Source organism: Primulina huaijiensis, unplaced genomic scaffold (assembly GCF_012295235.1).
Source record: "Primulina huaijiensis isolate GDHJ02 unplaced genomic scaffold, ASM1229523v2 scaffold10763, whole genome shotgun sequence".
NCBI classification, from domain to species: domain Eukaryota; kingdom Viridiplantae; phylum Streptophyta; class Magnoliopsida; order Lamiales; family Gesneriaceae; genus Primulina; species Primulina huaijiensis.
Window position 1 is genome coordinate 23,091 of NW_027342193.1, and position 15,969 is coordinate 39,059.

Consider the following 15,969-nt stretch of genomic DNA (forward strand, 5'->3'; position numbering starts at 1 on the left):
AGAGATTTAAAAATTATAAGTTTTTTTTTTATAAAAATGGTATATCACAATAAATTTTTTAACCATATTTTATTAAAGAAATTTTCTTTTTCAAAAAATATTTTTTAAAACTAATAAGTTGTAGCCAAAGTCACCAAAATAAATAATGAGGAAATGAAAAAAAGTATTAATAAGACACCAAAAAAAATTCATAATTCAACAATGAACTATTTTTAAATTATAAGTAATTTAATTGACGTAAGAAAAGATAAATAAAAAAAATCTAAATCATTTGATTAAAAATAACATATTATAATGTGAGTAGAATAAAAGATATCAAATACTAATTTACATAATAAAAAATAAATAAATAAATCTAAATTGATAATGTAGGTAGATAACATTAAAAACAAGCAATTAATAAGATAGACAACATTAAAAACAAGCAATTAATAAAACAAATAATTAATAAGGAGAGAAATGGAAATTCACATATAAAGTCACATATTTCGATTAAAAATAACATATTATAATGTGAGTAGAATAAAAGATATCAAATACTAATTTACATAATAAAAAATAAATAAATAAATCTAAATTGATAATGTGGGTAGATAACATTAAAAACAAGCAATTAATAAGATAGACAACATTAAAAACAAGCAATTAATAAAACAAATAATTAATAAGGAGAGAAATGGAAATTCACATATAAAGTCACATATTTCGATTAAAAATAACATATTATAATGTGAGTAGAATAAAAGATATCAAATACTAATTTACATAATAAAAAATAAATAAATAAATCTAAATTGATAATGTGGGTAGATAACATTAAAAACAAACAATTAATAAGATATACAATATTAAAAACAAGCAATTAATAAAACAAATAATTAATAAGGAGAGAAATGGAATTTCACATATAAAGTCACGTATTTATATATAAAATATAATAGATAATAGATGATAGATAATAGATAATAGATAGATTATGTACATTATTCTTCGTACGAACACACGGATGAAGTGCTACGGATCCATGACCATATGTTGAGGTGTATTTGTTCCGTGTAGGTCTATGGAGTTGGCACAGACTAGACATGGATTTGTGGTCAAATATAATCATCGGATAAATAAACTTTTGTGAACCATCTTAGTTGCATTCTATGTGTATGTGACGCACTCCCCACCAAACAGCCTTAGTCATGTGAAACCCACAAAAACGGAATAAATAGAGACGCACCCCATTCAATCTCAACCTTTCAAACTTTAACTAATCAACAAACTAGTCGTAAAACAGGTGTGCTCTTTGTGTTGAGAGCTCCATCTTGATGTAAATATTCCTTGTTCTTTTGGAAAACTAATGATTTTATGAGCCTTTGGATTAGATAACATAACTTTTAACAAAGCACACTACACGAGTTTTATGCAAAACACGGTAACACCTTGTTGTGGGTTGGTTTTGACAGACTTTGGATTAGATAACCCAGAAATTTGGAGGTGCATAGGCGAAAAACATGGTGGTTAGAGCATCCTCCTCCGTATCCCTGGCTACTGTGAGTGATTTGTGTATTAATTATTTAAATTTCTCCTTGAACTTTAGCTGAATTTTTGTTGTCTCATGTTCGACTCTCAAGTACTCATCTAGTATTAGTTTGATGAACTTTATTCTTAGCTTCCAGGCGTCTAATTATATTGTCTGCTTTGACACATAATTCTCTATAACGTGTTTTAAAACATTGAGACATATGAAAAAAAACGGATAATATTACTAATGAGCTTGAACCGTCATATTATTTCTTCTAATTTTCAAACTACTAACTAAATCACATTTTTTTAAAATTTTATAATTTTTTAAAAATATTAAAGATCTTCTATAAATTAGTATTTACTTCAGCACATTGCACATTTTTTTTATGCAGTGAGTTAGATTGTGCCGGCCTGTTCCCTTGTCCGAGGGACCACAAGAGAAGAAGACCCTATATCCATCTTCCTCCCTGATTGGATGCGAAGCATATACTTTTATCACTTCCGATTATTCCCCAATTGTCGATTCCAGAATATAGAATATCCATTGGAGAATGCCCTCCATGGCCTCTCTGGTCTTACTTCTCATCTCTTTCCCAAATCCCTTCTGATTAGGGGGCGAAGAAAGAGAAATCATGTAATGAATCAAGAAACGAAAACAAACCCGCTAAAAAAAATTCTTCTCATTGTGCAAGAATATTTTTTTATGCAGTATTAACAGTATTTACCACCGTCAAATAGATATGGCCACTTATTCTGTTTCTACAAACCCTGCTCTCTCCCCTCCTTCGTTCGCTGCCTCAACTTCATCCTCTTGCAGTTACAGTTCTAAAATTTCCTGCTATTGTAAATCAAGAATTGTAAAACCCATTTACCTGGTTTGTGTGAGGAATCAATCTTTGAACTGTAGGAGGTTAAAGTGGAGTAAAGAGTTTCAAATCTTGAAAGTTAAACCCTGTAGGGAGAGGCTCTTTCTTGCAGCGGGCAGTGGCGGCAGTATGGATAATGCTGAGTACGGTGAAGTCGACGATGAAGAGGAGGAGAATCCTCCCCTCTCCGTTGAGTCTGAGATGTATTCTAAGCCTAGGCGTATTGCTCTCTTCGTTGAGCCATCTCCCTTTTCGTGAGTCTTTGCTTTTGACCTTGCGTTGAATTTTATTCATATCATGCATTTCTTGTTTGGAGCAACTTTATATTGTTCTTGAGGGGGAATTTATCAAATTTCTGTTTTGCCATTATTTATTAAGGGAAATAATCCGAATTCAAAGACGTAGTTGAGCACGCATTTATTTGACATGTTAATATTGTTAAAGATGGTTGCGATCATTGAAGTATCTATTTAACAGTTGTAAGATTATGCAAATTTTTATTATTTAGCTAAATTTCAGACTTCCCGCTAACTGGTGGGAAAAAAAATTACTGTTTTGACGGAATAAATTTTGTGATGCCGGAGGAAATTTAATGTCATCCTTGTGGGCAACATTACTTGATCATACTAGTTTGAGTTTCTTTTGGTCATTGTGTTTAGTGGAATGAATTTGTCACTGTTGGGTGTTTAACTGTGCATATACTATTATTACTATATATTGATGGATTTTGATAGATATTGTGCTTTGATGGCTTAGAATTTCTTGCTCCCAATTTGATGCTTACAAATCAGTGTTCACATCATTCATTCTGTTGTTTTGTAATAGAGGAGATTTATGCGTAGCTATTCTGAATTTGTGTCTTGGCATTGTAGTGTTTGTAGATGTCATCAGTACTTTATTAGTTTGTTTTACTTTTTTGGTACATTGTTAGCTTTTTAGAGAGTTATAGTTCAGAATTTCGGGTCATAATATGTTTTTATTTTTGTTATCATGCTCTGTTTCTTTCTGTTAGTCTAGTTTGAGTTTTTTCATGACAGAGTCCATTCTCTTGAACTATGTCCAGCTATATCTCTGGATATAAAAACAGATTCCAGAATTTCATTAAATATCTACGCGAGATGGGGGATGAGGTATGTCCTTGTTGTTTGCTGCGGTCCTTTCTGTTCTAGCTGCTGGAAGGTTTGAAATGTCTTTGTAACAAAGGATAATGTTGAAAATAAATAATAATAATAATAATAATTAAGAAACCTGATTTTTCAACAAACTAAAAGTGAAAAACAACATCTGCTTAGAGGCATTCGTTTTATTCTTTTGAAAATTCTGATACAATCATACAAGAGGTAATGCTACATTTAATTTAAGTATTAGTTACATGAGTCGGCCATGAAGAATTGGTTTCGCCAATGCCTATGTGGAATGAAACAAGTTCAACTCTGCAGGAATGACGAGTCTAGAACCGATTACAATGGCTTAAGTTTGTGTAGTTTTTTCTAGATGATTCAATTGATTGATCTGTATTGATATTTCGGGTATTTGGTGCAGGTCATGGTTGTGACCACACATGAAGGAGTGCCACAGGAATTTTACGGAGCTAAATTGATTGGCTCACGTAGGTTGTTACCAAATTCTTGCCTGATAAATGATGATTAAGTTAATGCATTCTCTACTATGTTGAAATATTTGGTTACTCAGTTTTATGTGGGTGCAATTATAGTTTTAAACTCTCATTGCAGTTTCCCTTGTCCCTGGTACCAAAAGGTACCACTTTCTCTTGCACTCAGCCCAAGAATAATTTCAGCAGTTGCTCAATTCAAGCCTGACATTATTCACGCCTCATCTCCAGGGATTATGGTGGGTTTTGACCTCATGCTTCTACTTTTGTTTGGTATACAAAATTTTAGGGAACATAATTATTTTTACTTATTCACTGGTTGTTTTGACATGGGTTGCAGGTGTTTGGTGCTCTTATCATCGCTAAATTACTATCAGTACCAATAGTATTGTCGTATCACACTCATGTTCCTGTGTATGTTCCTATTTCTTCCCATTTGTTGAGAAAACAATTAATAAAACTGAAATTCGTATCTCTATCAACTGAGTGTCCTAGTGACCTTCGAGCAGTTATTGATCCAATCCATTTTTCCGTAACTTTACCAAATTAAAAGTGCTAATTATACATTGTTATTTTGCAGATATATTCCAAGATATACCTTCAGTTGGCTAGTCAAACCAATGTGGTTAATATTGAGTATGTGAGATACTTTTGTAATTATAATTCGGATTTTAGTTATCATGTTGTGGAATGTATGATATATTTACCCATCTTTTACCAGAATTTCTGCATAGAGCTGCAGATCTTACCCTGGTGCCTTCTGTTGCCATTGCAAAGGATCTAGAAGCTGCTAGGGTGACAGCAGGTGAAATTTATTATTTCAGCTTAGTCAGTTTTTTCTTGAAACTTATTTCACTTTTTATGTTGATGGAGCAATGATAAAACTGATTTTGTCAATTTTATTCCAAATCTTCAGCCAACAAGATACGCCTCTGGAACAAGGGTGTCGATTCTGAAAGCTTTCATCCCCGGTTTCGCTCCCATGCAATGAGAGTGCTCCTAAGGTAGGTAACTCCAAATTCCACTGTGTTTTGTGTTACCTTGATATAATTTTAATATAAGTTCTTTCTGATTCAGCAATGGAGAGCCCGATAAACCGTTAATAGTTCATGTTGGACGGATTGGAGTTGAAAAAAGTTTGGATTTCATCAAAAGGTCTTTTCCTTGTTCATCTGTTATCTTGTATTCATCTTTTGGAAGCATTAATACTCGACGACTGATGTCAAATTTGAAACAGGGTGATAGACAGGCTTCCAGAAGCTCGAATAGCTTTCATTGGGGACGGACCCTATAGGTTAGATGGAATGACATTCACTTGTACACGATTTTCAAATAATTGTGTTGGATTGAGCAGTTGTCCCCGTATTAAATTTTATAGCTGATAGCACGAGTGTAATTCAAATATTTTAAACAATTTGCACTTCAAGCACTACATTTTGATCACTATGTCACGTGATAGTCATGCAGGATGGTGGTGTCAATTATTGTTACCCAACACATTAGTATCACATAACATCTACAAAGGATAGTGGTGTCAATTATTGTTGCCAACACATTAATTTTTAAGCTTATTTCGTCAGTGTGGTTTCCTTATGTTAGGGAGGAGCTCGAGCGGATATTCTCAGGCTCGCCTGTGGTATTTACTGGTATGTTACAAGGCGAAGAGCTCTCACAAGCATATGCCAGTGGAGATGTTTTCATCATGCCCTCAGAATCCGAGACATTAGGGCTTGTTGTTCTGGAGGCTATGTCATCTGGACTTCCTGTGATCGCTGCTCGTGCTGGAGGAATCCCAGATATCATTCCTCAAGAACAGGAGGGCAAAACCGGTTATCTATTCAATCCTGGAGATCTTGAGGACTGCTTGAGCAAGTTGAAGCCTCTTCTTGATGATCAAGAGCTAAGGGAAACCATCGGTAAAGCAGCACGTGTGGAAATGGAGAAGTATGATTGGAGGGCAGCCACTCGCAAGATACGAAACGAACAGTATAATGCAGCCATTTGGTTCTGGAGGAAGAAGAGATCACAGTTCTCGAGGCGGTTCCAATGGTTGTTTGGACGACGCTGGTTCGAGACCCCCGCCATGGGAATGTAGAGCGATGCTCTGCCAGTTGGCCCGTTCATCTGTGTCGATATGCAGAATTAACGTGAGGTTTCGGGATTTTGGTGCTGGTATGTGGTTTCAATGCAACAGAAGTGAGAAGATGATGCATAAAATAATTGCACTCCACACGGTTATGAGATTTTAATTGGTATTAGTCATTTGACTCATTTCAAATTCTAAATGCTTTAAATCTTGAATATTATTTTGTAATATGAATAGGATGCCATTCATTCCCTATGATCTCTTATTCACATATAATAGAGTATGTTACGTAAATTAATACTGTTAGAGTTTATATTATGCAAAAACCAAAAGGCGTTAATATAGTTTTTGTTAAAATATAAATATTATCTTCAAAATATTTTGCATGTATCAAAAAGTACCAAATGAATGCGGGGAAATAAGAGTAAAGTATGAAACAGTCTTTCAGTGGTGCAACTTGCCAAAAAAAAAAAATCTTTTGGGTAAATAATGATAGTGGGGATTCTTTATTGTTAACCAGAAGGAGCCCGTTGCTGCTGATCTTGTTGCCTTTATCTTCTCTGGCTTTTGGAAATTTTATATAAAATAAATAAATTTCAATCTTAATTTTTTCCACACCGCTATTTGCTGACAAATGGATACAGTTATTTCAAATTTATGATGAAAAATAGAATCTACAAGCCTTGGCCTGAATCTTCCGAGTTAAACAATTTCAATGGATTTAAAGTAAAATTTTCCCAAGAACCTTCTTCCCAATCAAGATCACCTATTAACACAACTTCCACAAATCCCAGTTAACAATTCCTCCTGGGTTGCATCAGATACCCGAACCCGATTGGATTAATGCTCTGCAGATGATATTGCTGCAGGTTTAGAGTAAGATTTGGCGTGCTAAGTCCAATCATTTCTACTGGATACGTCAGGCCAGAATCACACATTCCTCGGAAAACACTTTTCACATCTGAATTCTGCTGCGCAGGCTTGATCACGATGGGTTCATCTGGTGAAACAAAGCTGTTCTTCGGTTTAGTTTGTGTGACATTTGCAGTGGTAATATCATGTATACTTGAACTTCTCTTATCTTTCCCACCGGAAAGCTGCCTGATAAAATACTTCTGCGCGTGACTCGCAACCTGAGTTGGAGTTCTTGAAGTCACGAAATTTCGAGAAATACTTCTCCAATCTCCTTTGCCATATTTCTTGAGCCCCAAAAGAAACAGCCTGGAATTTCAGAATCACTACAAAATTAATAAAAATCCAAACCTCGATTCCTTTAGGGATACAAACAAAAAAACAAATGGTGTCCGGAACAAGATTTTTTATTTACCGGTGTTCTTCCTCAGTCCAGGGCACCCCTTTCTTCCTTTCTTGCTCAGAGGTCCGAATCGAAGAGTTCCGCTTACCAATCGAACCATATTTATTCTCCCAATCCGACGTGAATGAATCGTTTCTGTACCCTGGAACTGGTACCAGCCCTGCTTCTATATCAGAAACATCTTCCACCAAGTCCCTGTATTGTTTCATCACATCTTCTACTGTTTTCCCCGGAATCATGGCCGCCACATTGCTCCACCGATCTGGGGTATCCTTATCGAACAATGCGAGAGCATTTTCAAACATTTTGTTCTCCTCTAGAGTCCACTTAACCCCCTTGTTCTCCTCCAACCATTTTGAGTTCCCGAAATATGATGCTGCAGAATTCAGAGGTCCCGTTACTCCGTCCATCTGCTTCAATCCGAATACCTGTTTGACAAGCGGCCACGAATGGCTCCCTAACTTCACCAATCAAAAGGGACTTTTTAGTTTCAAAGAAACTGTCGTCGAGTTTAGATTTTTGTGTATCATGTAATAATCATAATTTTATACATATATAGTCTCTGTGTCGTTCACTAGTTATTATAATTATATTAATTTTGAGTATTTCATATTAATTAATTTTGATATATAAACGTGACAATAAATTTTTTTTTACAGTATTATCATTTACATTATTTGTTAGCTACATTTAGTGGTGTGAATTTATTGATAATTTGTATACGTCTCTCTATTTTTTTCCTTTTGTCCAACTTATTTTTATTTATCTAAAAATTTAAATTATCTTATTAAATTTTATCTAATATGTAGATATCATATCCTAAAAAATAATATTTTTTATATAAAATTATTAAACAAAAAATTTAATTTGTGCAACATAACACTAGTATATTATAATAATAGTGAGTGACATTATATATATGCCTGTGTATGTGTATATATATATATTAATTTGTAGGGACAATTATCTGGGTTTTTTTTTAAAAATATTATAAATTAAATAATTCATTACAATAATGTTGCATTGGGGAGAGTTTTACAAAAATATTACAATCCGGGACTCACTGTCCCGGATTCTGACATTTTTTTAAAAAAATAAAAAAAATAAAAAAGAAATGGAGTCCTGCCACGGATTCTGAATCCGTGGCAGAGGGTCACGGATTCATGACTTTTGCCCGTGAATTTTGATACCAGTGACCAAAGTTTTCAGTATAAATGCGGGGTGCCCTCCTCTTATTTTCGCACACCGAAGTCGAGCAAATTTTCTTCTTTCTTATTTTCGCACCGCAGGAGCAAATTTTTTCTTTCTTTGGAATACCGATCATCGAGCATTTTTCCAGCACATGTGTTCAGATTTTTCTACTTATTAACGTAAGTTTTCGGTATTTTTCAGAATAATTAGAGATAATGATGTTTTTTGTTGTTAATAATATTTATTATTGTGCTATCATTAAATCAATTTTAAATAATAAGAATAAGTATAATATTAATTGTATTATTGCAATTATAATAATATGATTCTGAAATTTTGGAATAATAATTACACTTAATTTAGTTACGATATATTTACGTGATATAATCTTATATATACAATAATGATAATAATTATATTTAATGTACGTGATATAAAAATAATTAATAATTATACTTAATTTGATGACAGTAATTACATTTATGTGACATAATTTTATATCTACAATAATCACACTAATTACAATAATTAAATTTAATTTACGTGAGATATAATTATAAATATTATATTAATTTGCTCGACTTCGGTGTGNGCTCGAACTTATTTTCGCACACCGAAGTCGAGCAAATTAATATAATATTTATAATTATATCTCACGTAAATTAAATTTAATTATTGTAATTAGTGTGATTATTGTAGATATAAAATTATGTCACATAAATGTAATTACTGTCATCAAATTAAGTATAATTATTAATTATTTTTATATCACGTACATTAAATATAATTATTATCATTATTGTACATATAAGATTATATCACGTAAATATATCGTAACTAAATTAAGTGTAATTATTATTCCAAAATTTCAGAATCACAGTATTATAATTGCAATAATACAATTAATATTATACTTATTCTTATTATTTAAAACTGATATAACGATAACACAATAATAAATATTATTAACAACAAAAAACATCATTATCTCTAATTATTCTGAAAAATACCGAGAACTTACGTTAATAAGTAGAAAAATTTGAACACATGTGCTGGAAAAATGCTCGATGATCGGTATTCCAAAGAAAGAAAAAATTTGCTCCTGCGGTGCGAAAATAAGAAAGAAGAAAATTTGCTCCTGCGGTGCAAAAAAAAGAAAGAAGAAAATTTGCTCGACTTCGGTGTGCGAAAATAAGTTCGAGCTACTTTAGAGATGATTTTTCGACTAATTAATTAGAATAATGATTCAATCATGATGATTATATTTGAGCTACTTCATGTTTTAAGATTTATATGACATTTTTTTATATTGAGAGTGATGTAAATATATGATTATCTTAACTTAGATTAGATTGGAACAAATATTTCAATTATTAGTAATATATTCTGTACATGAGTGAATTTAACAATTAAATTCTAGACCCCAATAATTAATAATATAATAATATTCATTGTATAATGCGTAAATTATTAAAATTATTATTCTAAATAAGGAATTGCTTGGCGACTGGTACATATAAATTTAAAGATAGTTGAATAAATTATTACTTTATTAGTTGTTGAATGACGAATGTATCATCATCAAGCAGCCAATCAATAATGGCATCACAAGATTGTGGATATATATATGTACCAGCATATTCTATGTGAGCAAAAATTTGTGTGAAACGGTCTCACGTGTCGTATTTTGTGAGGCATATCTCTTATTTGAGTAGTATTACTTTTTATTCTAAGAGTATTACTTTTTATTGTGAATATCGGTAGGGTTGACCTGTCTCACAGATAAAGATTCGTGAGACCGTCTCACAAGAGACCTACTTTTCTATATGACATGATATTTACGATAATCAACGCCCAATCCAAAAAAAAGAAAATGGCATGGAAGCATAGCCAAAACAAGAATTACACACTCAATAAAGTCCTAATCAAATCTTCAAGAACTCAAAGACACAAAAAATTACAAACTCCACACGTGAAATGTATGATTATTGTCTCCTACTTGAGCAAAAATTTACTCCCTCAAGAAACAAACAGAGCTGCATCTTCCCTTCCTTTTCCTTTTCCTTAAGAAATTTTGTACCAAATTTGGTTTCCCAAATCCTATCTTAAAACAAACAGAGCTTGGTTTTAATGCTTGCACAAACTTCAATTTCTTGCTATCACCATTCTGCGTGTATTTTATTTGTGTTTGTTCTTGTTTTCTTCTATCAGGGCCCTGTTTTATGCCCTCGATTCTCCTTTTCTAGGCCTGAAAATTACATAACTAAAACTAAGGATTTTTAGTATTGGGCAATCTTCTAACATTTTGGAAGATCTTTTGGTGGTGGCAGCACTGATTCATTAGGGCCCTTTCCATTGTCCACCAAGAATGCCATTTTCAGCCCCCACGTTGTGTGTACTTCCAAATGACAATGCATAAACCAAACTCCTGCACATATAGATACAAAAGTAAGTATAAATTTTGGCCTAAAATTTATAAAATAAAATATATTCAATCTACTGGTTACAACTTTTTAAAATTATATATCCAAATATTCAAACTAATTCTATTTTATTATCTTGTTGTCATAAAAAAAAAGGAAAAAAAAAGCTAACAAATGAAATCAGAGAAGCCAACTGAGTACTAAATAACATTTTACCTGGATTATCTGCTTTGAATCTAATGGCAACCCATCCACCAGAAGGCACTCCAATAGTGTTCCTCTCCACAGGATCAACAAGATTAAAATTCTTAGGATCAGTTTTCGGATTAAAATTTCCTAATCCCTTGCCTACTGCAAAAAAATTGAATCCATGAAGATGAATAGGGTGATTCTCAGGGGCTATAATCCCAGTATCTTGGAGAACCACTTGAACTGTAGCATTGTAAGGCAATCTATACACCTTTGTCCCATTACTAGTGCCTATATTTGCCGGCCCTCTTCCCGAATAATTGAACCGAAACGGCGGGTTCCCCGGGAAATCAGTGGTGAAGACTCCCTTGATCTTGAAAACATGAGCCTGTAAAAGAGCAATGCTCGGCATCACAAAGGTGACATTGTTTATATCGGCCACGACACGGCTACCGTTTCCGGGTATGCAAGTCGGGCATGGATTGACCCCGAGTCCAACCGTGAAGAGGAGGGAACGGTCGACTTTAACTGGCACGTTTGCCGGGTATTTTTTCGAGTTCAAACTGCGTAAAGAGTTGGTGAAATTGTTGGACACTTGGGTAGCATTTCGAGCGGGTGGGATGGTGAGAGTTATGGGAGAGGTATCAAGCGTGCCGGAATAGTGCAATGTGGCGGTGGCGGTCAAGTTGTCCACCGCCACCACGAGAGTGTCCATGAAGGTGGAGGCCGCCATCATGTACTTCCCGACGCCCTTGTCTGCGGACACGACGATGTTGGTGGTTTGCCCCGGGGCGATCAAAACAGTGTCTGTTTTGAAGGGCTTCACATATGTTGCATCAACTTCTACTACTGTCAGTGTGTGGCCTGCAATCTTGAAGAATAGTTCTTCATTGAGTGCAGCATTGATCAGGCGCAATAGGTAGCTTTTCCCGGGCTCAACGGGCAATGTGAAGCCACCTAAAAATGTAAGAAAATCAAATTTGTGTAATAAATTACGAGAGCTTTCAAATTGGGCACAATCATAGTACAATTTTTACCCTTGGAAGGACAATTCGGGACCGGTCCGGGATGACCATTGATCGTGTGAGCATCAGATACATTCGGAGCCAAGCCGGAATTCAGAGCCTCGTTGATGACGGCCTCCGTGTCTGATTTCCACCATTCGGCCAAGATGACGATTGCTTCGTGGTCGGGTTTAGGGAAAGGATATGGGATGCCACGCTTAGGCAAGATGACCATGGCGCCATGAAGGGTGGCCCTGAGCCATAGGATGTGTGCGTGCCACAGAAGTGTGCCCCTTTGGCCTGTGATAGTGTAGTTGTACACATAGCTTTGGCCTGGCTGGATGGGGCATTGCGTGATATATGCTGGCCCATCCGCCCACCCTGTTCGAATTTGCCTCACTCCATGCCTGAAATCATTATTAGCAACGACAATAAGTTCTAGAGGTATATTTTATTGTTTTATTTTCCAAAATATTATATACAACATTTAATGTTTTTTTTAATCTATGATGATAATTATAATTATTTTTCTTACTAAATGTGAAAAAATAAATATTATTGCACCAAAACCAAATTTGGACCAATTAGATTATCAAAATCCTATTATACCGACTTTTTTTTCTTGAGAAAACCGGCAAATCAACAACTTTTTTTTTTGACCAATTAGATTATCAAAATCCTATTATACCGACTTTTTTTTCTTGAGAAAACCGGCAAATCAACAAGTTTTTTTTTTATAAAAAAAAGTTGTTTCACGTTTGACAACTGACATAGAATCGACCATATAAAATTTTTTTTTTTTAAAAAAAGATTTTTGCTTACCAATGAATGGAGACATTGTACATGACATGGTTGACGACCTTGATGAGCAAAGTATCATCTTCCCGAGCAAAAATAGTCGGACCTGGAAATTTTCCGTTCACGGTGACAATCGGTTTCGTCGAACACAGACGGGTAGTGTTCTTCATCACCACCTGCACACCAATATATTACATTGCCAAAAATGTATGAAATATTATCTTCTTGATCTTAAATTATTACAATTTAAAGAAAATTAATAGTCATATCTTGAAATATATTGTTACACCTTCCGTGTCTTCATGATTTTGGACTTCGTAATTGCTTGTTTTTTAGGCCATCAAATCCACCAAATTGATTGTAATATANGAATGAGCTTATGCCAACCAATCGATTCGATTCACAAGAATCATATTTAAATTTTGCTATTAATTAAAATTAATGGTCGAAAAATATAATTATAAAAGTAAATGTTAATTAAGTTAAATAATTATGCCCATCGTTTGAGAAAATTATTTTGTTTAATAGCTCAAAATAATCGGTCTCAAGATATTCTTAATTTTTTTTTTATTTTTCTTTGTTTTGGGAAGAAAATATTTTCTTAATAGTATGATTATATTCTTGATCCGTTGATATAAATTAGGTAGATAAAAAGAATGGACCTCATTATTTATATTGATTCAAGATTAAATGCCCAATAGAATGCATATTTCGATTTTTTTTTATTTTTTATTTTACCAAATAAAATTTTACTTATATATTTCATTATGTTCAACTAAAAATTGATAATATCTATAGTAATGCAACTAATGTATTTTTTGCACCATTGACATTTCCTTAACTTAACAATCAAAATTAAAACTTAAAACGCATAAACAAAATGCAGAACCAAGCAAAAACTATGTGCATGCAAATATAAAACGATTAAATGAATTAAATTAAAAAAAAACTTATAACACAAAAGAAAAAAAGTTAAAAGGCATTAAACACTTACATTAAATTTGTAATGACGAACCCTACATTCGACGAAAAACACGCGAAAGAAGCATGATACGAGGATCAAAGCCCGAACCCAAGAATCCATAATTCCCTCTAATCGAGCTTTTTTTTCCACTCAAAAAAAATAAACTTAAAAATTTTGTTTAATATTTCTGTCAATATGTCTTTCAAGCTTATGACTTCTCAACTCAATGAAGAATATATATATATAGACGATCGAGTGATATATAATTGCATGAGTGTGTGTATATCTGCCATGACGTCGTTTTTCTTATGTTAGGTGAAGCCATGGATGCTTCAGACATAAGACTCCTTTGGCAAAAACTAGGTTTCTTGTCTCTTTTTCTTACCTGTTACATAAAGCATTATTTTCTGCTTTTGCATGAATTTTATTAGTTTTGGATTAAAATATATACTCTGAATTTGTGTCTGATTCATATATATACTACGTACGTAGTTATTCTGATTTTGCGTCTGATTCATGTACGTACGTAGTTGTGATCTATGAGCCGTCAAAGATACTATAATGACTTGAATTGGGTCATTAGTTCATTCAGTTTGCTCCACGATTTGTTGGTATATTTGGGAAGCTAAAGAGTGCTGATACGTACATTGTACAGCGGGCCAATGGGAGTTAAAGTGATCACAATTTTTAAAATTAATTGTTCGACTAAGTGATTATTGGATTTTTCTTTACAAATTTTTTACATATTACAAACACTTTCTTGATTTGTTTTAATTAAAAACCATTTCAACAATTTTCAGTGACACGTCATTATTTTCTGATATCATGTCAATACTCTAATGAAAATTAACTAAAATTTGAAGGAAAAAAAAGCGAGTTAGTTGACTAAGACCTGAAATTGACAATATGACCGACAATGAAAAAAGTACAAGTTACACGACTAAAAATGTCATTTTCTCGATATCCCTTGATGCAATGGTATGGTATGTAATAACAAAGACTGATGGTTAGTACTATGTCTTTAGGATAGTTGCAAGAGCCCTTTCAGACAAACATATACACAAAAATTGTTTAAAAGCTAAGATATTCTACTATTTAGACAACCATTGGTTATTAACTAACTTTGTTATAACAAATGGGGAACCAGTCTTTATCATCATCATGAGATTATATTCTTAATTCTTTTTTATAAAAAGTTTTACCATGAAATTAATTTGACTAAGTGATTTTTTGATTGGTTGAGAACTTCCGGTTGGTGGACATGCGTTGGTTGGTTTTTCACAACAAATCTTAACTTTATTCTTTTTTTTTTTTTTTGAGTTGAAATCAGATATTATGCATTAATTAAATCAACACTAGCTACATCCATCAACCACGATAGGTAAAAACCATCCATCCAACATGAACGAGAAGGATGAGATAAAGCAAAATGCGCCAAACAGTGCGCTAACTTGTTTGCATTTCTACTAACATGATTTAACTTTTTAAATCTACCAGAAGTTAAAATATCCAATATGTTCAAGACTAACAGTCCTTGATGGTTTCGAGCCTCAGACTTCGACATTACCTCTTTAACAGCATTACAGGAGTCCGAGAAGACCCAAACATCAGAAAAGTTACCTCTCACAGCAAACATCAAACCAAAATGGATAGCCGAGAGCTCTGCCTCCAACACTGATCCTGGTCTACGTATGCCTATGGCTGAGGCAGCAAAAATAATTCCACAATGATTTCGAATCACAGCACCCACACTATATTTACCAATAGTATCATTAAACCCAGCATCGACATCAAGTCGCCACTGCCCCAACGGAGGAGGCACCCACCTCATATCCCTGCTACTCTGCACCTCTCCTAAAGCTAAATTTCAAGCACATCTAGCAGTTCTAAATTGCTCAAGATATGACAATACCCACTCAACCTTAATACATTTGTTGGGAATTTGGCTATTATGTTTTAAAATACAAATCTCTTTCCAAATTGCCCAAGCAACCATTGCAAACAAT

The 15,969-nt window shown here is 33.6% G+C and overlaps 3 protein-coding genes across 3 annotated transcripts; 1 reads left to right on the plus strand and 2 right to left on the minus strand.

The window, feature by feature from the left end:
- Nucleotides 1–1,979: 1,979 nt before the first annotated feature.
- Nucleotides 1,980–6,334, plus strand: LOC140965543 (sulfoquinovosyl transferase SQD2-like). The gene is made up of 11 exons (XM_073425623.1): nt 1,980–2,635; nt 3,445–3,511; nt 3,924–3,994; nt 4,115–4,232; nt 4,334–4,407; nt 4,574–4,629; nt 4,715–4,798; nt 4,910–4,997; nt 5,071–5,148; nt 5,231–5,287; nt 5,593–6,334. Exons 1-11 carry the CDS (start codon nt 2,256–2,258, stop codon nt 6,086–6,088), a joined length of 1,569 nt encoding a protein of 522 aa, XP_073281724.1. The 5' UTR covers nt 1,980–2,255; the 3' UTR covers nt 6,089–6,334.
- Nucleotides 6,335–6,672: 338 nt separating this feature from the next.
- Nucleotides 6,673–7,912, minus strand: LOC140965544 (transcription factor DIVARICATA-like). Its single transcript, XM_073425625.1, has 2 exons — nt 7,407–7,912; nt 6,673–7,300 (listed from the first exon to the last, which is right to left on the minus strand). The coding sequence occupies exons 1-2, from the start codon at nt 7,802–7,804 to the stop codon at nt 6,874–6,876; spliced, it is 825 nt and encodes a 274-aa protein (XP_073281726.1). The 5' UTR covers nt 7,805–7,912; the 3' UTR covers nt 6,673–6,873.
- Nucleotides 7,913–10,446: 2,534 nt separating this feature from the next.
- Nucleotides 10,447–14,172, minus strand: LOC140965520 (laccase-4-like). The gene is made up of 5 exons (XM_073425579.1): nt 13,994–14,172; nt 13,024–13,175; nt 12,235–12,608; nt 11,225–12,154; nt 10,447–11,013 (listed from the first exon to the last, which is right to left on the minus strand). The coding sequence occupies exons 1-5, from the start codon at nt 14,081–14,083 to the stop codon at nt 10,883–10,885; spliced, it is 1,677 nt and encodes a 558-aa protein (XP_073281680.1). The 5' UTR covers nt 14,084–14,172; the 3' UTR covers nt 10,447–10,882.
- Nucleotides 14,173–15,969: the final 1,797 nt, after the last annotated feature.